The sequence below is a fragment of the Erythrolamprus reginae genome, chromosome 3, assembly GCF_031021105.1.
Source record: "Erythrolamprus reginae isolate rEryReg1 chromosome 3, rEryReg1.hap1, whole genome shotgun sequence".
Classification (NCBI taxonomy): Eukaryota; Metazoa; Chordata; class Lepidosauria; order Squamata; family Dipsadidae; genus Erythrolamprus; species Erythrolamprus reginae.
Window position 1 is genome coordinate 61,478,813 of NC_091952.1, and position 27,483 is coordinate 61,506,295.

The following is a 27,483-nucleotide window of genomic DNA, read 5'->3' on the forward strand; positions in this document are numbered from 1 at the left end:
GGGAGTGACTTCTGTCCACCTATCAAGGCTGACTGTGACTGACTAGAGAGATAGGAGGAAAACCACCATAATATGGTGCCTCCCATTCCAAACTCACCAAGTCAAAGCAGAAGGATACCATGATCAATGGTATTGAGAGATCAAGAAGCACCAGGTTAGAGGAATGATCTCCATCCTGGGCCCACCAGAAGTCATCCAACAGATGACCAAAGCAATTTCTGTACTGTAGCTGAGCCTGAAACCCAATAGAAAAAGATCTAGATAATTGGCTTCATCCAATGACCATCGAAGCTGGAGTGCCATCATCCTCTCCACCATCTTGCCCACAAAGGGTAGGTTGGAAACTGGATGGAAGTTCTTCAACTCAGCTGTATCTAGGGAAGGCCTCTTGATGAGGAGCCTCACAACTGTCTCCTTTAGCAGTTGCAGCAAGGACCCCTCATTCAAAGAAGCATTGACCAGGGCCTGGAATCAGCCGCATGTCACCTCCTTGCTGGCCAAAATCAGCCAGATGGGGCACGGGTCCAGTAAGAGCTCACAGCTCCCACAGCCTGGTCCACTTCATCAGGAGTCACCAGATCAAATTGTCCCACCCAATTGGACTAAGACCTGACCCTGTCATATCAATCTGAATTACCCAATCAGATTTCAGGTCTGTCCGAATCTGAGCAACTTTGTCTGCTAGAAGCTGAGTAAATTCCTCAGCTCTGCCTTACAAGGGTTCCTCTGCTCCCTCAATATTGAGAAGGGAATGGGTCACCCTAAAAAGGGCAGCTGGGCTCAATTTCGCAGATGCAATCAGTGTAGAAAAATGCAAGCATTGTTGTGCAAAATAAGATGCTTTGGTCTTTAGTCTTCATCTAAGCTATTTAAGAAACTATTTTTAATCCCTTTTTTGCAAAAAGGAATCTGGGGCTTTTAAAAAAGCAATCTGTATATTGTTCTATTTTGAGTACAAGGTGGTGATAAAAAGTGGCATCGGGAGCAGTATTACCTTTTTAAAAAAAGATGGTAATAAACATTCAATGATGAAATACCTTTTGACACATTGTGGCGTTGAATTTAACCTGCAGGTGGAGTGTTGCTCCAATTAGCTTATTAAACCAGAGCTTTTCTCCACTATTTCCTTATCCCTCTTCCAACACCTGTTGCAGAGTCCTTTGGCCACTTGATATTTTGTTGGTTCCCCTTGTCTTTACATTTAATAGTGGTATGGGTGTGGAAGACAAAATTAAATAAATAGAGAAACCCTCTTTCTTTTCTTAAATGAACTACTGACCTCTCCCTCTTTTAGATTTTGGAGGCTTGCTCTGCTTAAAGGAGCATATAGTCATTAAGGCCAAAAAAAGAACCCAGCACTTCAATAATTCAGTGGCACATCTCCCTCAGAGTCCCTTAAGATCTTGCCTAAGAAACCTTTCTCCTTTGTTTTAAGAGAGATCCTCGAGCTCAGGAGAGAACACTTAAACTAGCAAGCCTGGGCAATTTCACTGCTTTAAAAGGTTTAAATCAGAGGCTGAAGAATCTAGCCTTTCTGAAATTCTAAGGGCTATTTAAGCAGTGATTCTATTAAGTTACAGTTGAAAGGAAGTGACTGATGCCAAGAAAGTCTCTTGGCAGGTGTGTATTAGCTTGTTTTGTGGAAAAGAAAAGACAGAAGTACAAAACAAAGTATCAGGAAAGTAGCTGCCATTACAAATTCAGCCTGAGATTGTTTTCTCGAGAAATTATGATTGCTTCTTGCATATGTTAAAATAAAATCCCTCATGAATACATTTACTTTATAGTAAAACGACTGTATGTATGTACCATTAATTAATTAAGCATTAGAAATCTACCACTACTTTTATTTAGTAGGCTAAATGATGCATCGCAACTCCAGACTCATTATAAACAGTATTGCACTAATTCTGCTTGGAGGTTCTTTTTAAATGGTATATTTCTCTGGAGTAAAAGGTTTGTATATTCATGGTTACATTCCTGAAGTCTGTTGTTTTATCTTTATTATCTATACATGATACATATAGCTTAAAAAACCTAAAAGAATTGAAAGGGTTTTATTAACTGATAACAGAGGGTGCGTGAGTTAAAAGGTATAGGATTGATCTTGTGATAACCATCTTTTGTTGATGCTGAACTTACATGTGATGCAGAGCACACCAGCCACAGTGAGGGTCTCCTGAACTTAGACACTCTCCACAGGTTGTATACTGTTCACAGGATTCAACAGGAATCTGGGACACCTAGAGAGTGACCAAACAAAGAACAAAACAAAAAACAATAACGATGAAGGAAATTTAAGGCAATTGCATTTGCACTTATATTGTTTCTTCAATACACTAAGAAAGCAAGCCAGCTCTGCTAACGTTTCCATATAAAACGACTCATCAATGTTAATTTAAGATTCATAGGGTCTGAAAGAGATATAATTTGGCCTGTCTCCTTCTGCTTTTGCTGAAATGACAGGAAATGTGGCAGATAGAAAGACAAATAAGATATAACAGTGACTTGTTAAGTGTGGTTATCTGTTCAGAAGCCAGCTTTGGAAATGAATGGTTCACTCTTCATATATCTCCCTTACTCCGTGCAAAGAATGCTACCACCTTAATTAATTAATTAATTAATTAATTAATTAATTGATTTGATTTGATTTGATTTGTATGCCGCCCCTCTCCATGGACTCGGGGCGGCTAACAACAGTGATAAAAACAATATGCAGCAATCCAATAATAAAACAACTATAAACCCTTCTAATAAAAACCAGACATACATACTGACATACCATGCATAAACTGTAGAGGCCTAGGGGGAAAGAACATCTCAGTTCCCCCATGCCTGACGGCAGAGGTGGGTTTTAAGGAGCTTACGAAAGGCGAGGAGGGTGGGGGCAATTCTGATCTCTGGAGGGAGTTGGTTCCAGAGGGCCAGGGCTGCCATAGAGAAGGCTCTTCCCCTGGGTCCCACCAAACGACATTGTTTAGTTGACGGGACCCGGAGAAGGCCCACTCTGTGGGACCTAATCAATCGCTGGGATTCGTGCGGCAGAAGGCGGTCCAGAAGATAAACTGGTCCGGTGCCATGAAGGGCTTTATAGGTCATAACCAACACTTTTAATTGTGACCGGAAACTGACCGGCAACCAATGCAGACTGCAGAGTGTTGGTGTGACATGGGCATTTTTGGAAAAGACCATGATTGCTCTCGCAGCTACATTCTGGAGTTTCCGAACACTTTTCAAAGGTAGCCCCATGTAGAGAGCGTTACAGTAGTCGAGCCTCGAGGTGATGAGGGCGTGAGTGACTGTGAGCAGTGACTCCCGGTCCAGATAGGGCCGCAACTGGTGCACCAGGCGAACCCGGGCAAATGCCCCCCTCGCCAGAGCTGAAAGATGTTTCTTTAATGTAAGCTGTGGATCGAGGAGGACGCCCAAGTTGTGGACCCTCTCTGAGGGGGTTAGCAATTCCCCCCCAGGGTTATGGACGGACAGATGGAATTGTCCTTGGGAGGCAAAACCCACAGCCACTCCGTCTTATCAGGGTTGAGTTTGAGTCTGTTGACACCCATCCAGACCCCAACAACCTCCAGGCACCGGCACATCACTTCGACTGCTTCACTGACTGGACATGGGGTGGAGATGTAAAGCTGGGTATCATCTGCATATTGATGATACCTCACCCCATGCCCTTGGATGATCTCACCCAAAAAATGCAATTTTTTGATAAGGAATATATTGATATCACTGGTTAATCTGAATTTTATCCAACAGCTATGTTCACACATGCTATGTAAAACTTAGCACCAGTAGTGGGTTGCTACTGGTTTGCCCCAGATCAGGTGAACTGGTAGCAGCGGCAGCAGGAGGCTCCACCTGCCCTCTCGGGTGCCATCAAAAACACTCTGTCCATGCGTAGAAAGTTCTACGCATGGGCAGAAGTGTTGCGCAAGTGCACACACTCTTGTTCCCAAACCAGTAGCAAAGGTAAGTGAAACCCATCACTGCTTAGCACAATGTATGAGGCTAATGTTTGAAACAATATTCAAACTATGCTTTAGATGCTTATTAGAAGGACATTGTATTTAACCTTAAATACAATTGAAAAAGATACTGAGGTGTCCCTTAACTCTAAATAAAAGGGGAATAGATTCCTAAGAGGAGTGGTTGTCAGGAGAAAAAAACATTCCCCACTGGGCTAGCTATAGAGAACCAGCTGTCATGTAACCTAATATGAAGTGCATTAGCCAATTCTGTTCTTAATTCATGCTCAGATCATTCTACATATTGCTAGGGATTTTCTTTTTCAAAAGAATTAGCATCCTTTAAACAGTGTGCTTGATCAGTGAAGCTCTCCTGAGCTGCTGAGCTGAAATGAAACATTTGTTTCGCAAAAATGTACACTCCCCCCACCCAACACTTGTGAAATTATACCAGATGCAATGTAAGAATGTTAAAACAAGGTAACCGCGATGAAATCTCATGAAATGTTGAAGTTCTATGTCAATCACAGAATAACTAAGGATTTCTTCCTTTGACTTGTTTTAGAGAATCACCACTTTTCAGTAGTGATTTATGTCAAAAGTGATTCAAAATAAATCAACTTTAAAGTTTAATCATGTTTTAAAATGCTACAAAACCTAACAACAAACTAGAATAAAGAAAAAGCAACCATTCAACCTATTGCAATGGTAAAATCAAGACTGAAGTGAATACAAGCAAAATCACTGATTACAAACTTTTTAAACAAACAAAGCCTTGCTAAACTTCACTGCTAACACATCTCTTGTTGTATTTCAAAGAGTTCTCACAATTTGGCACAGATGCAAAAGAGACTTGGAGATATACAGTAGTTGAAAGTTCTCTTTTATCTTTCCTGCAAAGGAGACTGATAATGGCAAGAAGAAAATGGTAAGCCGTGGCAATAATGCCAAATTGTTAGTCTAAGAAATAGTTTCTGCATGAATTATGCAGATAGCACAATCAGGTTTTTACTAAATATACAGTGTTCCCTCGATTTTCGCGGGGGATGCGTTCCGAGACCGCCCGTGAAAGTTGAATTTCCGCGAAGTAGAGATGCGGAAGTAAATACACTATTTTCGGCTATGAACAGTATCACAAGCCTTCCCTTAACACTTTAAACCCCTAAATTGCAATTTCCCATTCCCTTAGCAACCATTTAGATTATTACTCACCGTGTTTCTTTATTAAAGTTTATTAAAAAAATATTTATTAAAGGTGGAAGAAAGTTTGGCGATGACATATGATGTCATCGGGTGGGAAAAACCGTGGGATGGGGGGGAAACCGCAAAGTATTTTTTAATTAATATTTTTGACAAACCGTGGTATAGACTTTTCGCAAAGTTCGAACCCGCAAAAATCGAGGGAACACTGTATTCTGTTATTTCAAATTCTACTGTTTTCTAAGAATTAACAGCAGAATGCAGTGCTGAAACAAGACTCTAGAATGACAATCAGTACAGCATATCATCTTCCAACTGTATATTCACTTTTCAGGATAATTCCAACCTGCACCACTATGTAATGCTCTTATTATGGCTGAGAATAGAGTGATTTGTTGAAAGCCACAACATGAATCAGTATGAAAGAAGAATAAAAGACTGAAACTCCTAAATCCCATGAGATTCTGCATTTATTGAAAGATATTAACCTCTGACATTCACATCCCGATATGAAGCAATAGTCACACTACTGAAATTTAACAAGATTCTAATTTAACACCATACTATGAGCTGAATTTTCACCATTCTGTCTGAAAACAGGATTACGAACAGCAAAGCCTAGAAAAAGATACTCCAGAGTGTGTGGAACGTATTAAGAAGCAGTTGAAATCCATATCAGTACACAGATGAACAATAATAGACTCTGCAGAGGTACATGACATTTTACTTGTTATATCCCACAGTGCTACTTATAAACATGTAATAAACTTGTGCAGAGTGATAGCTGAACAGAATTCCCTATTGCAGCCAGATGCATATACATATCCAGATGACTCCCTTGACTTCACAGGTGATATGCACAATGAGAAACATACACATAACTGCTTGCGGATACTTGGCCTATTAAAAACTCTAAAAGAAGGGCAGTTTCAGAGCAATCCATAGTTTTAAAGCTATTATATGGTGTGCTGTTTCTTGGCAGAAAGAAATATCATCATAGGGCAGATGTAATAGAAAGGGAAGTTGAAATGAAGAGGATGGGAAATGGGCAGTGAAAACTGATCAGTTACAAATTAATGATTCCATCTTACTGCCTGTTGGTACTTTGAGCAATTATGGGGTAATCTAGCAAGGCCAGAGAACAAGGTACAGCCTGTGTTGACAGATGGCCCAGCAGTCCAAGCTGAACACATCAAGGATCGAGTCTTGGCGTATGCAAGGGGAACCTGTTAGTGCCTCAAGCAATACTTCTCCTGGCTGAGTTTCAGATTAAAAAGCTGCACCACCAAATGCCCAACCTCATGAATTATCAGAAAGGAGGGTGTGACTGAAGATGACAAGGTATTTGACACCATCTGGAGGAAAAATACTGTGCCATCGCTTAGGAAGACCTCATTCCATAATTTCAGAAAATATATTAGTAAAGTTCCCAGTATTCAGGAATGTTGTAGGATCTGGAAAATGCAATCAGAATGGACCATAAGAATGAAAAGCTAAAATGACAGAGTTAGTTAGGATTTTCAAATTCAATAAAAGAACAAGGAGTGCAGGAAGACGCATGATAACATTGCTAATTTATTGCAAGGTACAGTGGTGGCTACCAACTGGCATGGTCTTAAAAGGGAATTACATTAATACAAGAGCGTATTATTAATGTTTATTATTAACAATACCTGAAGATGCTAGCAGGAACCTCTAATAAAACCTGATAGAAAACCATAATAGTAGGAAACAGTAATAATACTTTATTGTATTTTTCATTTTCCTAAGAATTAAAATTTCACAGGCATAGTTAATTAACAAATAAAATAAAAAATAAAGCATTGAATAGCGTAAAATAATATAAACATGTAAAATATATTATCTGATACAATACAGGCACTAAGTTAAAGATGTTTAACTTACTGTACAATTTTGCAATTCATTGTATACTTTCAGTTTTGGTTAGTAGATGAGTATTTAAAAGTTATTATTGTCATCTTCAATAACAACAAAACATTGTCTGAAGCATTATGAATAATTAAGACTCATATTCTTCTTGAAGTCTTCTGAAAAATAACAATCATGATGTTTTATATGTGGTGGTATCTCAGGCAGATTCCTCTTAATGGCAGGTTTTATTTTTTTCAAAATATATAAGTTGTGAATGCCCCAACACTGGAAGTTTTTAAGAAGATATTGGAAAACCATCTGTCTGAAGTAGTGTAGAGTTTCCTGCCTAAGCAGGGGGTTGGACTTAAAGACCTCCAGGGTCCCTTGCAACTCGTTGTTGTTGTTGTTGTTGTTGTTGTTGTTATTATTATTATTATTATTATTATTATTATTATTATTATTATTATTATTACATAGAAACATAGAAGACTGACGGCAGAAAAAGATCTCATGGTCCATCTAGTCTGCCCTTATACTATTTACTGTATTTTATCTTAGGATGGATATATGTTTATCCCAGGCATGTTTAAATTCAGTTACTGTGGATTTATCAACCACGTCTGATGGAAGTTTGTTCCAAGGATCTACTACTCTTTCAGTAAAATAATATTTTCTCATGTTGCTTTAGATCTTTCCCCCAACTAACTTCAGATTGTGCCCCCTTTTTCTTGTGTTCCCTTTCCTATTAAAAACACTTCCCTCCTGAACCTTATTTAACATAAAAATAGAATAATTGGGCAAGTTGTTTGTACTACCCAGACAGGGTGATACAGACAATGGCAAGAAAATGCCATTTTTGCCTAAAATATTTTTTTGCCGTAATTGAGAGGATTCGTGGGTCTTTTGCTATTCAGTGACAACAATCCTTCCTAAGAAGAGTATCTCAGAAGATGGATAATAGTGGAAGACAACTATTTATCTTCTGTTCTTCTTGTGGACTTCCTATAGGCATATTAGTCTATCTCTGTGGAAACAGGATGCTGGACTAAATGGACCCAGTTCAGTTTGTTTGAAGACCTTTCGGCATGATATCAGAGACTATTCTGTTCTGCTTTTGACACTAACTCAGTCATGCATTTGGAAAGGAGATAGGAAATTAAGGCCTTGCTTTTCCACATCCCTTTGTACAGTTTAGATGCATCCATTAAAATAAGAAGTAGAAAAAAGTTATAGGCATAAGGAACCAAGAGAGGTGGAATTGTGTAAGTAGATTTGTGTGCATATCAGTCATAATGTCAGGGATAGCATCTACCCCCCACCCTTAGAATCAGTCACATTTCCATCAGGGAATAATCTGTTGAGGCCTGTATGATATGAAAGGCTCAGGCAACTAGTTGATGGGTTGCCCATTCTTTTCTGTCAGCCTTTTCTTCTTTCTTTGTGATATCTACCTTTATCTCCCCCAAGGAGCATGATGTGAAAAACCGACAGCTTTCTCTTATCAGAAACCTGACCTATCTATTGTAAAATGACTTCTAAAATTAAACCAAGGGATGCAGTTTGCTACTCAGAAATCAGACCATCCACTCAGCATAATATGCAGTATTTTTGGCCCGTTTGATTAGGAAGCCATGAATATCTAGATAAAAATGATTAGGAAACTAAAGTATATATATTGAAGAAATGAAAGTATGGACATAAATTTAAATAATGGAATTAAAACGATGAAATAATTGTTTTCGAGATATAACTTTTTTTTTTTTTACAATTTGGTTACAAAAAGCTTAAAGATAGAAACAATTCAGAATTAATTTTCACAATTCAAGTTTCCATTTCTTGGAAACTCCCCTTCCTTTTTTATTTCAGCAATTAAAATACATGTATGCAATGCAGATATGGATTCCTACCAGTCCGAACCGGTTTTATAGAACCAGTAGTAATTTGGCGGCCTGGGTCACTGAAACCAACAGCGACCCCGGTCCTTGTTTTTATTATTTATTTCTTTATTAATCAGATTTGTATGCCACCCCTCTCCGCAGACTCGGGGCGGCTAACAGCAATAATAATACAATGTAAACAAATCTAATATTTAAGATAATTTGAAACCCCAATTTAGAAACCAATCATACATACTGACATACCATGCATAAATTTTATAAGCCTAGGGGGAGGGAAAGTCTCAATTCCCCCATGCCTCACGAGGTGGGTTTTAAAGAGCTTACGAAAGGCAAGGAGGGTTGGCAACTCTGATATCTGGGGGGAGTTGGTTCCAAAGGGTCAGGGCCACCACAGAGAAGGCTCTTCCCCTGGGTCCCGCCAAACGACATTGTTTAGTTGACGGGACCCGGATAAGGCCAACTCTGTGGGATCTAACTGGTTGCTGGGATTTGTGCGGCAGAAGGCTTTGGTTTTTTAAAACACTGTGCATGTATTTGCACGACACATAATGCCCGCATGTTTGCACGAACCTGCAGTGAAGAAAACCAGAACCCATCCCTGATTCAATGGCATGAATATTCCTATATTTCCTTAGACGTATGGATCCTATTTGTTTCTGGTATCCACCTTCTTCAATTTTCCTGTTACTGCCTGCTTGCTTTTGTACTATAAAATCATTTGTACTTCCTAGTTGTTACATAGACATTTTGCTAATGATCATCTAGCCCTCGCCTAATCACCTCTATAATTGAGTCCATTCGTTTTTCTACTAGTTGTCTTCTTTCTTTTTCAGCATTAGAGCCTTCTCCAGAGAGCTAAGTCTCACATAATGTGTCTGATGCAAGACAATTTGAGTCTAGTCCTTTGTGCCTTGAGTGAGAATTCTGGTTTAATTTATTGATGAGCCACTAATTTGATTTCTTGGTGTATATGGCATTCTGAGGTGTCTTCTCCCACAGCAAAGTTCAAAAATGTCAAACATTTGTTTCTTCAAAGCCCATTTCCAGATATATTGAATTATAATTTGCATAATTTCCAGATAACTATTTTGCCTCAAGATGTATTTACCTTATGCCATCATAGTGTTCTTGATGCTGAATTGTTTCTTTCATATTGTATAATTTATGTCAAGATCTGATTCTGAAAATAGTTAATAATTGTATAAAATTAAGCAAGCAAGCTCTTATTTTACAAGTGGAAAGGTAGAAAAACTTCCCTACTTTTTACCACCAATTTTGAAGTGAGGTATCTTTACACTAAATGAGGAACGCAAATCTATCAGATTGTAAAATAAATTAGATGCTATTATAAAATCTCAATTTCTGATCTTAAAATTTTAAAATATCTTATTTTCAATATTGCAATTTCATTACTTCTACTGCTGAGTTTGTTCCCAAAGGTGAATGCAAAGAGAGCTAGTTTGGAAGCTACGTTTAAATATATGTTTGCTTTATAATCTAGTGTTGAAAGTTTTTAAAATATCTGACACATGCAATGCAAAAAATGAAGTTCTGGAGGGGAAAATATATATATTGCAGTTACATTACAATAGCAATATTTGTGCTTGTTTTCTTCCGGCACTATATACGTATACAGTTATAATAAAGACAAGAGAAGTGGGGGCGAGGGGAGAGAAGAAAGAACTAAAAGAGAAAAGAACTCCCTGGGGCTAAAATGAAAGTGAAGGGGGAAAATGTTACTCCTCCCTCCCCCCACCCACAAAATGGTCTTCATGCTCCAATAGATTGGAGACAAACCTCTGATTCCTGCTCCAGTTCACCTACTTGTATAAATTCTGCCTTGCTGTATCTCTTACATTGAGCAATCAGCTCAGTTTCTACCCCACCATCCGAATGTAGTTCTTATGCTGAGCTAACTAAGAATCCAGTCTCTTCTTTTTTCTCCCTCCCCCCACCCCTAGCGAATCTTGTGAGTGATGTCGGCAACTGACTGGGAATTAAAACAACTGACTGCATTACATTTGCTCAGTCCGTCAAAACACTGCCCTGCTCCCAGCAGCTGGAGAGTCAGAAGCTGAAAGGAATCAGTGTACCTTGGAACAAAGGCTACTTTCATGCCAAATACTTTTGATACAGTGAGAACTCAGTTCCTCTCTACATTTGAAACCAATAAGGCCCCTTTTTCTCTTATTTCCTGGGCCCTACTTAACAGATTTTTCCAGAGGACAGGAGAGGAAAGAAAGAAAATGAGTATAAAATCAGGGAGCATGAAGTCAGAAGCAAGCAAGTGGAGCGATGACAACAATACATCCTAAAAAAACCTGCTGCTGTGCCAAACTTGAATGAAATACAATGTGAAATCTTTTTCTAAGGAAAGCAATCAAACTCTTGTTTGATCTGTGCCAAAATGTGTGGCTGTTAGTGTAAATTAATATTACTATGTACATTAATATTGCAATAAACTAATAAGGACATATCAGGGCTTCCAAGGCCAATTCAGGGTGATGTTTTTGACCTTTCAAAATCAGTCATGGCACTGGACTGGGTTATTTGAGGAACTGCCTCTCCTTAATTACATCTGCCCTACCCATCCGATCTGGGAAGAAAGACCTATTTCAGGTCCTGTCTGTCAGTGAAGTACATTTGGGCAGCCCAAGGAGAAGGGGTGGATTGCTCCCACTGCTGCTACCGGTGGGCTGCGTGCACAGTTTTGGGTATCTTGCATGTGTGCATCCCAGCGAGGTGACATGCACATGAGATATTTTGGGTTTTTTTTTGCTTTTGCACATGTGCAGAAGCAAAACCATGCTGGGATGCGCACGCACATGCAAGACACCTGAAGCTGAACACACAGATCAATATTTGCTACGGGTGCAGCGTCCTTATCCGTTCCAGTACTGCCGAGGAGATGTATCTTCTCTGTCTTATAGAACAATCTCATCCTCCCCTGCAGCTGAATTGAGATGAGCTCTATCTTTATTAATACAGTATAAGAATTCCAGAGTATTACTTGTTTAAAAATTAAAATGGCTTTAGATTCTGTTTTTGAGTTTGGTGAAAAAAGACATCATGAAATAGGCATAATATTAGCTTCTTCAAATTTCTAATTTCTCATTTATTCCATATTTTCCTGGCTAAACTATATAATAGCATGATATACATATATATATATATATATATATATATATATATATATATATATATATATATATTTTTCTTATGTCGGATCACCCTGGTATATTTTTAAGGAACGTCACAGCTCCTTTTTTTGCCTCTAGGCCCAATTTTTTTAAAAAAAAATTTTTAAATTTTTTTTAAAAAATTCCAGCTAAAAACATTTAACATATATATATATATATATGCATATACATACACACACACACACACATGAATACATACATACATACATATATATTTTCCAAACTTGTAAAGAACTGATAGAGAAATAAAGGGAGTCTGGTATAGATCTATTTCAAGCTTTTTAGCTTTCATCAGCCAAGCCATACCCTTCTAGGATTCGAACCTGGGCTGTTTATGCCTTGCTAGGCAGTGATTTTTCCTCTAAGCCACAGGCTCTACTCCCTTTTATCAGCTGAGCCAGGGAAAGATTACATGTTTTTCTGTCGAGCCACCCAGCATATGGGAGGGAGCTTACTATATGTAGGTCTTGGCATATTCGGGTTTCTTCCCGTGTACATTTCAGAGATTCCTGGTGATGTTTTGACGAGGTCCCACACGTCATCTTCAGGCTGGTGCATTTGGATTTGTGCTTGGGCAAACAAAATCTCTTTCTTAATGTTGAGTTTCAAGCCACCTTTTGCATTCTCCTTCTTCACCCGCATCAAGAGGCTCTTTAGTTCTTCTTCACTTTCTGTCATTAGAGTGATATCATCTACATATCTGAGCTTGTTAATATTTCTCCTGGCAACTTATTCCAACTTTTGATTCATCTAGCGCCACCTTTCTCATGACATACTCTGCATATACTGCAAGTTAAATAGCCAGGGCAACTGTATACCGCCTTGCCAGACTCAATTTTGAACCAATCAGTGGTTCTGTTTCCAGTTCTGTTGCTTTTTGACCTGCATATAGGTTTCTCAAGAGACAAATAAGATGGTCTGGTACTCCCATCTCTTTAAGAACTTGTCAAAATTTGTTGTGATCCACAATTAATATAATAAATGAAGCAGAAGTAGATGTTTTTCTGGAACTACCAAGTTTTCTCCATGATCTAGCATATGTTGGCAATTTAATCTATAGTTCCACTGCCTCTTCGAAATCCTGCCTGTACTTCTGGTAGTTACGCATACTGCTGGAGCCTAGCTTATGTGATTTTAAGTATACAGTAACTTTACTAGCATGCCAAATGAGTGTAATGGTTTTAATTAAGATTTGCTATTCCTAGAAATCTTGACTTATTTTTAAAAAGGAACAGTGTAAGGCTTTTTCTATTTTGACCAACTGGAAACTCTGTATTTTCATTTTCTAAAGATACCTAACTTACAAGGATATATTTTATATAACAGTTGAAACTATTAGCTCACAAGCAATAAACTGACCAAATAATGGTTTTGAAAATGAATTTGAACATTTTATTATTGAAATGAATTTGTGGAAATTGAGTACTTTATACCCATGAGAAACTATATGCCTGTCCCTGTTAATTGTCTGAAGAGTTGTCCTACAAAAGCCATTTTAGCAAGTACTTTTAGAGTAGCCTTATTTTTTAATCTCTGGGGTCCAAATACATTCTTATCTAGTCTTTGCCAGACTCCTAAAATCAATTGTTGGATTGAATCTACACTGTATATTCTTTTAAGTTGTTTTCTCTTGTTTTTGGTCATTTAATTCATTTCTTTTTCATATATTTTAGTCAATGCCACCAGCATTTTCTGTGCTGTTGAAATGTTAAGTGGTATCTATGGATACATTTTTATGGCATGTAGCTCTTGTAAACAACTGAGGTCTTGAAATGCGGGCTTTGTAACATCTTTTATCATTGCATTGCTCTTCTAAATTTCCCCATTAAATTAACCTTTTACAACATGTTTAAATTAGTCATGGTCCTTAGGTCCAAGTACAACTTATGCATCAAAATCGGCAATTGGGGTCTCAACTGAGCTGATTTGTCTTTATAAATGCATTTCATATTACATTTATGGAACACTTGTAGTTTTTCCCATGTTATTAATCTGGAAATTGAATATTTAAGTGGTTCAATTTGTAGGCCTTTTATATTTGTTACTTGAACTTCTGTCCTGTTCATCTATAAATTGCATTCCTTTATCCCCATACTTGTTATGCCTAGGTATCATTCAAGTTGCAAAACTAAGGGGAAAATCTAATGGAATATTATTTGTGTTATGTTTGCCAATATAGATAGGCTTTGCTTTAATAATGTCACTTTATTTTTATGTATTTTAATTTTTGCCAAAATGACTACCAATTGCTCTGACTGTGTGCTTTAATTTGGTTTTGCTATTTCTCCATTTTTGGTGCTTTCTTTTGTTAAGGGACTTGCTTTATCCTTATTATTTCATTTTTAAAAGATCAGTTTATATCATTTGTTTTTCCGCTCCTTCCATCCATATCTATTATCTGTATATTTACATAATGTGTCACTCATTATATTGTCTTTCAGTTATATTCCCAGGATTACTTACCATCATTTCATTATGATTTTATGTTTATTCTTTAAATCTGTTTGTTTATACATTTTTTAGACTTTGTTATGTTTTTTTTTTAATATCTGTTTCATAAACCAGTGTGTTGGTTCTTTTTACTGGGTGGTCTAGAAATATAATCAATTAATCAATCAGTAGCTATCATCTGATTCCAATTTATCTGGGTACAATTGGACTTCCTGGACTTTAATTTATGAATAAACATAAACATTTGCAATCTAAATAAATGAAGTTGTGAAATCAGGAAAGCATTTTTACATGTCTACATATGATGTCCAACAGCTAGCACTGTATTATATGATCATTATGGTCCATGGTAACTGCATTTTTATTATATACAATTTCTGGAGACACTTGTATTCTGTATATACTAGATTAGAATAATGCAGGTATAAAAAGAAGGCTATTTTCTGTTTAGGAATCCTTTTTTTCATCAGAGATCATATGATGGAGTAACATGGATGGTGGAGGCTGAAGAGTGGAAAATGTCCCTCTTGAGTTGATTTTGGATTATGAAATATATTCTTTCAAAATTGGCCTTTATTAACATTGAATAAATTGATAAATTCACTTTTTTCCTGCAGGCTTTTAATTCTTAAACGATTTTAACATTCACTTTAAAGTTTTATCTTATGATTTTTGTTATTAGGCATCATGAGTGTTCATTTCAGATAAATCACAACTGGCATAAAATTCTCAATTGGTCCAAAACTTCTGTCACATAGACACAATTTAAATTTCCATTGATGAAGACAGCTCAAGTCTTCGGAGAGGAGCGGCATACAAATCTAATAAATTATTATTATTATTATTATTATTATTATTATTATTATTATTATTATTATTTTCCATACTAAAAACTGGGAGACAAAGTGTCAAAGTGCAGAACTCACTAACAACAGTTATTATAAAATATAAACAGCAAGTGGCAGTGTATACCTATCGCGAAAAGAAAGACAGACAGAAAGAAAGAAAGAAAGAAAGAAAGAAGAAAGGAAAGAAAGAGAAAGAGTTAAGGAAGGTCAAACTTGGTGAATTATTTGATGGAAAACTAGCAGGGAACACCTTAGCTGCAGGCTAGAATAGGGGAAAACTAAAAAAAAAGCAAAACATTTCTACATTATTGCCAGGAAAGCTTTATGGAATTAAGTTTGGTTCAAGGAAGTTTTTGCCATTTTATCATAAAATAATTGTAATTGCAGAGAAAATATTGTAATTTCCAGTTCAGTTTGGACCCACCACATTCATAACTTCTATTTTCAGAACAAACCAGAGCAGAATAAACAAATACCCTGACCCAATTACAGGGTATAAAACATAAAAACATTGGATCTAAATATGGGTGTTTCTGTTCAACCTCTGTACAAATCAAGATACCCAAGTTCTCTCCCTCCCTCCCTCCTTTCCCTTTCCTTCCCTCCCTTCCTTTCTTCTGAAAGTCTTCTAAGTCACAATATTAAAAATATGTAAATTCTGTCTTAATATCATCCACTGTCAACCAAATTTTGTATATGAGATGAAATGGAAATATTAGGATCAATGGATTTCAGGAGTAAATAGAGCCTAACAAAACCAGGTAGAATGAATGTTGCTCCAGTGGATTCTTTTCAGGAATACAGTACTTTGATAGATATTCCCTCCCACAGAGGATCCCAACAGGAACTCAACTCTTTCTACAACAATGTTGATACTATGAGATGTTGTTAATAAAAGAAATGAGAGCTCACACTGTGCTCCCCTTTGCATAGCAAGCCATACTTTTTAATGCCAAGAATGTTTTTTGAAGGCAAAATATGTTTAGATAGGTATTCTATACATAATTGAAATTAACATTGAGGGGAAAAAAATAAAGTAATTTTTATTAAAAGATATAGTCAAAAAAGTCTATACATTGATATATTTACAATATTTGCAAAACACACAAAGAAGAAACATACACACCGAAACAAAACAAAACAAAACAAACAAAAAACAGCATGAACAGTTACAAAAATTACAAATAACATAAAAAGAAAATCTCATCGCTTTCCTCTTGGGGGGAGGAAAGTTTCAATCTTATCAAATATCAAGTTATTTTCTGGTGAATACAAACCATCGGCATTCACTATTGTTCTTTTTGGTTATCAATATATTTTCTATTATTATTGTTGTTTTTTAAACCGCCTTCAGTACACTCTTTGAGAAATTTTTAATCAGGCTTGGCGACCCCCTCATTTAAATGCTTGAGTTGTGATATCATCAATATGCTGATGATAGCCTGCTTAGCATTTCGACTCTAAGCCACGAGGGGTTGCTGCCAACATCTTATTCCAGTCATAGGAGGCTGCAAGGAGCTTTATTAAAAAGAACAGGCTGAAACTGAATCAGTAGTGGGGTTCAATTTTTTTTTACTACTGGTTCTATGGGCATGGCTTGGCTGGATGGGCGTGGCTTGGTGGGCATGGCAGGGGAAGGATACTGTAAAATCTTCATTCCCTCCCCGCTCCAGGGGAAGGTAACTTCAAAATCCCCATTTCCTTCTGATCAGCTGGGACTAATGAGGCAGAGAATAGATAGGGGTGAGGCCAGTCAGATTTGATATTTACTGATTCTCTGAACTACTCAAAATATCCATTACCGGTATTCCAGAACTGGTCAGGATCTGTTGAATCTCACCTCTGAATTGAATGCAGAAAGATGGGTACCAACACCAACATAGTCATTGTAGGCTGATACAACCCATGCAGGAATTTTTTTACAATTTTGCCAATTGGTTCAGTGATGGGATTCAAATTTACCGGTTCTGTGGGAGTGGCTTGGTGGGTGTAGCAGGGCAAGGTTACTGCAAAATTTCCATTTCCTTCTGATTAGCTGGGACTTGGGACGCAGAGAATAGATGGAGGTGAGGCTAGTCAGAGATGGTATTTACTGATTCTGCAAACTACTCAAAATTTCTGCTACTGATTCTCCAGAACTGGTCAGAACCTGCTGAATACCACCTCTGAATTGGTTCCTGGGTACAATTTCAGGTGTTGGCTTTACAAGTTATTTATTTATTATTTATTTAGTTAATTCGACTTCTATACTACCCTATCCCGAAGGACTCAATTATATACATGTTTTACAATTTTGCCAATTGCTTATAAATTTACAAGTTAAGTTCTAAAGTCCACTTATGTCTTGGCACCTGAGTACTTACAAGGTTGCTTGCTTGCTCCAACCTGAATCAGCCCAACCTTTTTCATTATTTGTGTGGAATTCCTGGTCATCTTGCACATCAGGTGGCAAATGGAACTGAAGCAAGGAAGCAATTTTTTCCAGTGGCAACACCAGAGCTTTGCAGTAATCTTCTCCAAAGATCAAATGTGCCCCCTGCTATTGAGCTTCTAATGGATATTAAAAACTGGGTTCTTTCAGACAGAGTTCTGGTGGAATTTATAATATTATTTTCTTTTCTTTTTTTTTTAATTACAGGATTCCACAAGAAACTAAGGCAGGAATAACCTTCTCTTTGGGGAACTAAAGGGATTTTTTTTTTAAAAAAAGAGAAACCTTCAACCATCCACTCTCACCTTATAACTGCTCCTTCCCTCTCACTGGTTCATCAACTACCCATCTTTTTGCTCTATTTCTTCTTTTTTTTAAATTATTATTTTTATTTGTGTTTTTTTACAAATATGACATACAAGAAAAAAGAAAAAACATACATAAAGACATACACATACAACATTTGGGAAATGAAAGTTTCCCCACTTTTTGGATGTTTGATCAGAGAATTTTACTTCTTTTACATAATATTAATTTTTCTATTCTTTTATTTGACGTGTTGCTTTGCATAGATTTTTATTTATTTATTTATTGTTCTTTTCTTTAGCCAATCATTTAGCCAATCATTTAGCCAAGAATTTTGCCCATATTATTTTCTTTTGGAGAAGGTGTCCTACCTTTTTGGTTTTTGCGATTGCTGCAATTGATTCATTGGGTTGCAACTTATATATTTCATTAAAAAAAAACCAACTATACTATGTTTCAATCTTTTGCACCTTAGAGCTGCTGAGAGTGACTTTTTCCTTTTTTTTTTTTTTACTGTAGTGCAGTATCACACCCTACATGCGTTTTTGAGTATCCTCTAGGGAAAATCCTGCTTATTTGATTGTTTATAGAAGTAAATCTTAAACTGCTTTATGTGAAGCAAACGAAGAGTATCACAAATCCTATGACTGATTGCAGCCAGGGTATGTTGATATGCTTTCCTCACTAGCCTATATGCCTTTTTTCTTGTTGGTTGGATGATATGGCTCAATCTATCATGTTTTCCTGTACAGGTATTGCTAAAAGATTCACAATGAAGATTTTGAATATGACAGAAGCATGCACTTATGAAGTACAGTTACCGTGTACACATTCGCCATTCCAAAGTAGTTTATGAACCATCTTCAAGAGAAACATTAAAATATACAATAATGTCTTGCTTAACAATAAAATTCATCTAAGACAAAACCATACAATCGGATCTGGGTATGGGTTGGAGATCTCCTATGTATCATAGACACTGTAGATGTTTCTAAAGGACAAGGATTCTTACATACAAATAAACTTCCATGATACATCTCTGGGAAAGAGATTATCGTTTGGATGTGCAGGGTTAAACAGACAAAGTTGAGTGCATCCCCAAGATGCACTCAAGAAAGGAACCAGGAAATGCTTTTGTAGCTAATTAATTCAATATTAGTGTTACATTCCCTCCTTGTGAAAGTTTGCCCAACCCCATCTTGCTTATAAACTCTCATGTCAAGTGGCTTTGTCCAGGGTTGCTGTGTGCCTAATGTTCTAGCTAAGATTGAAAGTTCTAATTTATTGTGCTTTGAGAGCCTTGATGAAAGGCATGACAGGACTGCAAAGTGCTTCATCACATTAAAAAGCCAGGGTTATAAAGCCTCTGTGGCCTCTGGCAGACATTTCATGTGACAGACTCAGCTCTTGCTTTACCGCTCTGTGAAGAAAGAAAAATTCACATCTTGCATAGTGTCCCATGACAATGGCTTTAATTAAAACACCATGGGATGTCAGTAAGTATGGTGTTGCTGAGTGACAGGAATTCCGGAGCTGGGAGGTGGCAATTCCAGAGACAAGGGTGGGCAATTTGAATCATGAATTTCCTTCTTCCTCCTGCACAAGACACACAAATGATTCTCCAAGTGAGACCATCAGATTTTATGCAGGACTTTCATGAATATCCCTTTCATGAGCTCAGTACAGGTACCTATTTTTTGGAGTATAAGACACACCTTTTGGAGTATAAGACACACCTTTTTCTTCCCTGAAAGAGGCTGAAAATTTGGGTGCGTCTTATACTATGAATGTAGCTTATCAAAAGCTTTTTTCCCTAATGAGATGCCAATTATCATCCTGGCTTGTAGGCTTTTTCATTACTTTCCAGCCCCTAAGTCTTTGCAGGCTTTTTTTCATTGCTACTCACTCTGAATATGTTTTTTTTTAAAGTTCTAACCAGGGGATAAAATAATGTGCTGAAGCTGATCAGACTAAGGATGTTAGCCAGATGAATACCTGATAGGTAGATTTTTTCTCCTATTATTATTATTATTATTATTATTATTATTATTATTATTATTATTATTATTATTAATTGGATTTGTATGCCGCTCCTCTCCGCAGACTCCTCCCCAAAAGCTAAGGTGTGTCTTATACTCCAGTGTGTCTTATACTCTGAAAAATATGGTAGTTCACAATTTACAACCATTCATTTAGTGGTGATTCAAAGTTACAATTGGCACTGAAAAAAAGTGATTCATGATTGATCCCCATGTCACATGGTCAGAATTCAGATGCTTGGCAACTGGTTCATATTTGTTATGGTTTCGGAGTCCCAGGGTCAGGTAAACAACTTTTGCAACCTTTTCACAAGCAAATTCAATGGGGAAGTCAGATTCACTTAACAACTATGTTAATAATATAACTGCAGTATTTCACTTAACAAATGTGGCAAGAACATCTGTAAAATGGGGCAAAAGAAATATCTCACTTAGCAGCAGAAATTTTGGGCTCAATAGTGGTCTGTATTATATGAGAAGGGGTGGCTGCATTTCATTTGCAGATGTATATGCAAGAACAGAATATAGATGGGATTAGAAATAGGATTGTAAATTAGAGATAGGATTACCTTTTTGTTTTACATTCTTTTGAAAATTTTTGAGTTTAAATCCTGCTTCTTTCAATACCACTCCAATTCATAAATCTTGGGATAATATTTTTTTCTCTCATAGTTGATATTCATGTTTATTAAGACAGAGGAGCTGAATGGAAATATGTGATGAAGGAGTAGAGGTCACAAACATGTCAAATGAGGAACTATAAATTTCTTAGAGACTCTGATTAGATTATGTGCAATGTAGAGAAGAACATAGAACAAAAGGGGTTGGAAAATGTACAAACATGTACATTTTGACAGAACATATAAATTAGTAACAGGAGCATCACTGTTATTGTGGCTAACACCTTAAAATGTGTGCTTATTTCACTATTTAGGTAATGTCTTAGTTTTTATATCAGAGACCTTCAAGTTTAACACAATATGACAAATTATTTGCTGCAAGGGCCATTATCAGACTCATCTAATTGAAATGCTGAAGCGAAACGTATGCACATATATACAAGCACATACATTTAGCACTGAATCAGATGAACATGGATTGACAGGAAAATAATTTTCCGACACACCATTTCTATCACAGCACAGAATGACATATTAAATTTATCTCTTTAAAACTGTAATTCCTCTTCCATGATAAAACTTTGCAAAAAGAATTACATACCAGCATTCCAGAAAAAACAACTTCATTGATGTTTCCTATTCCATGAATATTCATACTTTGGGGGATATTGTATACATTTGATATTTTAAAAGTAAGGCATCCACCTTTAAAAAGATGCTTGTCTTGGAGGGATAGCATGTTTACAAAATGATTTGTCTTGCTGCACAGAGATAGAAAGCAAATTTTACCATATGCATGTATGACTATTTTGTTTTCAGATTACCCGTGTTTTCCACAAAGTAAGACCCTGTCTTATATTTTTTGCAACCCTGAAATAAGTGCTTGGCCTTATTGCAATGCACTCAAAAGCTTGATTGGGCTTATGATCAGGTGATGTCTTATTTTGGTAGAAACAGGGTTGTGATCAATCTGCAGACCAACCACCACATTTTTATTCATATAAAAAGCTTGAATACAAATCTAATTACAGTTTCCCTCACAGTTGTGTAAAATTGATTTGTATTATTTCTATCATATTAATACATAATATATTGCATATATTTCATCTCTTAAAAACAAGCTATTTCTATCTAGCTGCAGTTTGCTGTAATACTGTATGCCATCTTTTTTCAAGGAATATTGCAGTCAGATACAAGGGTAGGATTGAAGTGGAATAGAGATGGAAAGAAAAACCAAGACAGAAAGAAAGTCACAGATACGTAACCCATAGTTAATAAAAGACAAAATCTAGCAAAATCCAAGATAGAAAAGTAGTAAGTGTTGCTTTTAGAACAATTCCTTTCCAAGTGATATGCTGATTAAATGATATGACCTTTCATAACCTAATAAAAGAATTGTTTCCTGACTGGAGGAGTAAGAAGGCTTTCTGCTTGATGGACTTATTAAGGTGCTATTCTACCTGTTCTTATCTGAGTTTCCCTAGCTCTCCAACAGAGAATGAAAGAGAAGGCAAGGTGTCAATCACAAGACAAATCCCAGGGACAGTGAAGGCAGAAACAGAAGCATGCAAAAAATGTTTCAACCTTTTTATTCTGTCCACCTCCATTTTTATGTTGCAGGTGATAAAAGCAAAGAATTGTCTCCAACAAGAAGAGGCAATTTAATAAAGGCCAGAGTTTTCACCTTTCTTCAAAAATAGCATGGAAGCCATCTGACTCATCATTATCTTCTTCTGGCATTTTAAATATGGCAAGAAACAGCAAAGTTTCTCTGAATGCGAAGACTTGACAGTTATTTAGGTAACTAAATTACTTTACCAGCAATCCTTTTACTTGTCTCACAAAAGGTCTGTCACTTCTAGTTACTCATTTTAACTTCATAATTATTTGTTATTCCTATGAAATATTTCCTTGAAGCTTAAGAAAGCAAATTAACAATTACAATCAATGCATAGTTTGTCTTATCGTTATGATGTGGTGTAATTGTTTTAGACAATTTACAACTACCTCACCTCCAAACTGATCTAACAGTAGTTCATAAAATCATATACCCAAATGTCCTTCTTGTTAGTGACTACTTCACCTTCAACCGCAACAACACGTAACAGATTCACGAGCATGTAATAGATTCAAACTTAATGTAAACTGCTCCAAACTAGATTGCAGAAAATACGACTTCAGCAATAGAGTGATCAATGCCTTACGTGACTGTGGTTTCTTCTCCAAACCCCAAAATCTTTAACTTCAGATTGTCTACAGTTGACCTCTCCCCTTTTCTAAGAGGTTTGTAAGGGACGTGCATAAGCGCACCATTGTGCCTACTATCCCTGTCCTACTGTTGTATTGTCTTCCTTTATCATTACTTACTACTTATGTTATGCTCATACAAACTACAATCCTATAATTGTTCTATGGAGAGGGGCGGCATACAAATCTGATTAATAAATAAATAAAATAAATAAAAAATAAACAAACAAAAAACATATAAATAAATAATCATGGAATAGGTAACTGAACAGCATCTTTACATACACATTCCTTCTTATTGGATTTGACTTGCAATATTTTCCCAAACAGTTCCTGTACAGTATATGTATTTATCATATTTATTTTCAGAATATTCTGGCAAAGTAAAAGAGTTTCCAACTTTATAAAACTGCACGAAAAACACTTCATTGACACTTATCTGCATGCCTGAATCACAACATATCTGGTAAAAAGTAATGGAACTAGGTATTGGAATGTTAACGTACAGAACTGACATATAGACAGTGAGTAGCTATTTTCTGATGAATGATCTAAGATAGAAGGCAAGGGATTTAAAGGGAGGTGACATTAGCGCCACTATATCCTCTTCCCAAAAATATTGGTGATGCCTTTTTCTTTCACTATAAGCATGCTATGTTCATCCTGAGAACAAAAGCCACATAGATAACTGCAGTCTTAGAAATTGCAAATGGATGAAAGAAAGAGAACTAAAGAGGCCACATAGGTCTAAAGATGACAAATGCTTCTGCAAGGATCCCTGCAAATAATGGAACCTTAATCTTAACTCTTATCACTTTGTACCTCCTACATTTCTAGCATTCATCAATGTTAACACTCCAGACTGTTTCCACTGAAGCTGCAAAAAGCAAGATAGCTTAAGTCTTCCTTCAATTTAAGGAGAGAAGCGTAACACTATAATAACTGATAAATCTGGAAAAAGATCACTAAGAAAGCCATGAAACATCACTGAAAAAGAGAAAGAGGACTAAGATTTACACAGAATGTATTTGTACATAGTGCTTCTACATTTGCGACACTTTGATTAAAAAAAGAAATATATCTCAAATAAGGAGGAAAAATGGCCAGCTACTGTCTGCACCTATGCAGTCTGCTATGCACATTTAACCATTAATGGGTAATTTAAACACTCCATTTTTCCCCTCTCAGATTGAATAGTATAACCATTCATGTATATGACTCCTTTTAACAGACAATCCTCTTTCAGTCATCTCCTATGACAGTTTTCAGTATTAAGTAGGAAACATAACTGTCCTTTGATAAAAAGCTGGGTAGTATTTGAACTCTGCAGTAACCTGGATTCAAGAGGGAAATGATTATTTGGAATATGTGTGAGCATTCACATAGCACTCATTGTCAGTTCCTTTATTGAGGCTTGCACAGCAGTAGCTGATCAATCCTAGGACAAGACACAAGTTTTTTAAAGACTTACTAATGAGTATTGTGAGATCAGTGATGGGCTGCCAAATTTTTTACTGCCACACTGTGCGCATGGCTTATTGTGTGGGTGTGGCTTGATGGTCCTATGACCGGATAGGAGTGGCTTGCTGGCCATGTGACCAGGCAGGAATGGCTTGAAACTCATGTGACTGGGAGGTTGCTTAAAGGTCATGTGACTGGGTGGGAGTGGCTTACTGACCAAGATAAGTTTTCAAATAGGTGCTTGGACTTTTTTTTCAGTTGATTAAGTTGAACATTATTTGAATAGTCACAAAAAGGACAAATGATAAATATTATTTGTTGAGAAACAAAGTAACATTTTAAGGTTTTGTACTGAGCCCATAAGGTTCAGTATAATAAAAGATTAGGCAAGTAGCTCAATTTTCTTTAATTGCTATAAGAGTTCAGTTCTAAATAATGATTAAAATGATTAAAGCATTTATGGGTAAAAACACACTATTTAATTATTTCCTATTTTAAAAGTAATTAAGGATCATACTAAGGAACTAGAGAAGGAAGGACAATAAAAAACTATTAAGTATTCAATAAATGATCCATAAACTTACTACCCCCACTGTGTCATCGTCGTTGGCCCCCTGTAGGGGCAGCAGCCTATTACTGTGTGGGATGCTCCTGAGCATCTTTTTCCTTTGAAATATGAATCACTATTCTGAGAGCCAGGGTGGCGCAGCAGGTAGAGTGCTGTACTGCAGGCCACTGAAGCTGACTGTAGATCTGTAGGTCAGCGATTCAAATCTCATAACTGCCTTAAGGTTGACTCAGCTTTTCATCCTTCCGAGGTGGGTAAAATGAGGACCTGGATTGTGGGGGCAATATGCTGGCTCTCTTAAAAAGTGCTATTGCTAACATGTTGTAAGCCACCCTGAGTAAAAAATTGAATAAAATAAATAAATAAATAAATAAATAAATAAATAACTGTATTCAAGGGCAAAAAATAGGAAATAGTTTCAAAAATAGCGCCTATTACGCTTGTTTCCAAAGGTTGATAAAGGTATGTAATCAACTTTTGATACTCTATTTTTAAAAAAATTATTACCATCTGGCAGACAGTATAGGATCATTAAAAACAAGAACAAATAGGCTGAAAAACAGCTTTTATCCCAGGGCAGTAACCATATTGAATTCTAGGGTATAGTCCAATATCAGGTTTTCAATTTCAATTATACAGAATGTAAAGGATGTTTGTGTTTTTATTTTTTATAGTTATAATGTACACTGAAGACAACATTTAATTTAGTTGTACCATGTGAAATGACAATAAAGTAAACTAATTGCAGCATTTGAGGTTTTGCAAAAGACTGTCAAATATCCTCTCTAACCATGAGGACTATTGTCATATAATTTATTGCATCAAACTGATAGCAGTATGATTGCAAATTATCAAAGGCTGACACATCCTGTGATATAACTGGTGAAATCAATACAAGTAGCTAAAGGAAGCTGCATTATCTTAGAATATATATTTGCCATGTAGAACATTTAGTAGTGATGGGCGAACCCAACGGTGTTCGGGTTCAGCAAGTTCAGACAAACTTTACGCAAAATTTGGCCGAACCCGAACCGAACCCAAACTCGAACCCAAACGGGGAATCCCTCCCACGAAGAGATTCTGGGGGCGGAGGAAGTGATCACCTTGGCGTCCTTAGCAACCTGCCGGTGATGTCAAAGCTCCGCCCCCAGAATCTCTTTGTGGGAGGGATTCCCCAGCTCCTTCAAAGGGAGGTCTTCACGTAAAAATAAACATTGTTATTTTTACGAAAAAGGACACAGCAGCGGCGCTGCAAGCAAAGGGCGGTCCTTTCACATAAAAATAAACATGTTTATTTTTACATGAAAGGACCGCCCTTTGCTTGCAGCGCCGTCCTTAGCAACCTGCCGGTGACGTCAAAGCTCAAAACGCCAAACATGACCCTGAACTTTTCCCGAAGTTTGAAAAAATGTCGGCATACCAAACACCGCAAAATTCGATATGGACCCGAATTGTGCGGGTTCAGTTCGCCCATCACTAGCATTTAGCAATACAGTGGTACCTCGAGATACGAGTTTAATTCGTTCCGGACCTGGGCTCTTAAGTCGAGCAGCTCTTATCTCGAACGACTTTTCCCCATAGGAATTAATGTAAATAATTTTAATTGGTTCCAGCCCTCAAAAAACTCACAAAGTTAGTCTAAATTATGCAGAAAGACATGTTTTTAATGAAGAAATGTACATGTACATATAAATGAATAATGAAGTTTCTTTCACTTAACTTGTAAACTTTCTTAAACTTTTAAATTTACATATGTTCAACTTCTCTGCCACCCAATCCTGTAGGACAGAGGTCCCCAACCATTTTTGCACCAGGGACCGGCTTTAAGCGATCAAGAGAGGAATGGGTGAATGAATGGACGGAGGGTGGGAAGGAAGGAAGGAAAGAGGGAAGGGACAGGAACAGAGGAAGGAAGCAAGGAAACTTATGAAAGGGGAGAGTAAGAGAGGAATGAGTGAAGGGAGGGAGGGAGGGAGGGAAGAAGGTGGGAAGGAGAAAGAAAAGAAGAAATAGAGGAAGGGAAGGTAAAAGAGAGAAAGAAAAAGAGCAAGAAAGAAAGAAAGAAAGAAAGAAAGGGGGAAGGGACAGGAACAGAGGAAGGAAGCAAGGAAACTTATGAAAGGGGAGAGTAAGAGAGGAATGAGTGAAGGGAGGGAGGGAGGGAAGAAGGTGGGAAGGAGAAAGAAAAGAAGAAATAGAGGAAGGGAAGGTAAAAGAGAGAAAGAAATAGAGCAAGAAAGAAAGCTGCAAGCACCCCCCCGAGCCCCCCAGGCCGGCTGCAACCTTTTAAAACACGCGCGCCGCTTCGCAGCTGTCTCCTGAAGCCGAATGCGGAAGTTAGCGTTTGGCTTCAGGAGACAGCTCCTTG

General features: G+C 37.0%; 1 protein-coding gene across 2 annotated transcripts in view; it reads right to left on the reverse strand.

The window, feature by feature from the left end:
• The window catches only part of PLXNA2 (plexin A2), a 545,151-nt gene that overhangs the window by 227,003 nt on the left and 290,665 nt on the right, over positions 1–27,483 (reverse strand). For both annotated transcript variants that reach the window (XM_070745594.1, XM_070745595.1), the window contains one exon: positions 2,143–2,243. In XM_070745594.1, coding sequence (XP_070601695.1) covers positions 2,143–2,243 — 101 coding nt within the window. The remainder of the gene's footprint in view (positions 1–2,142; positions 2,244–27,483) is intronic.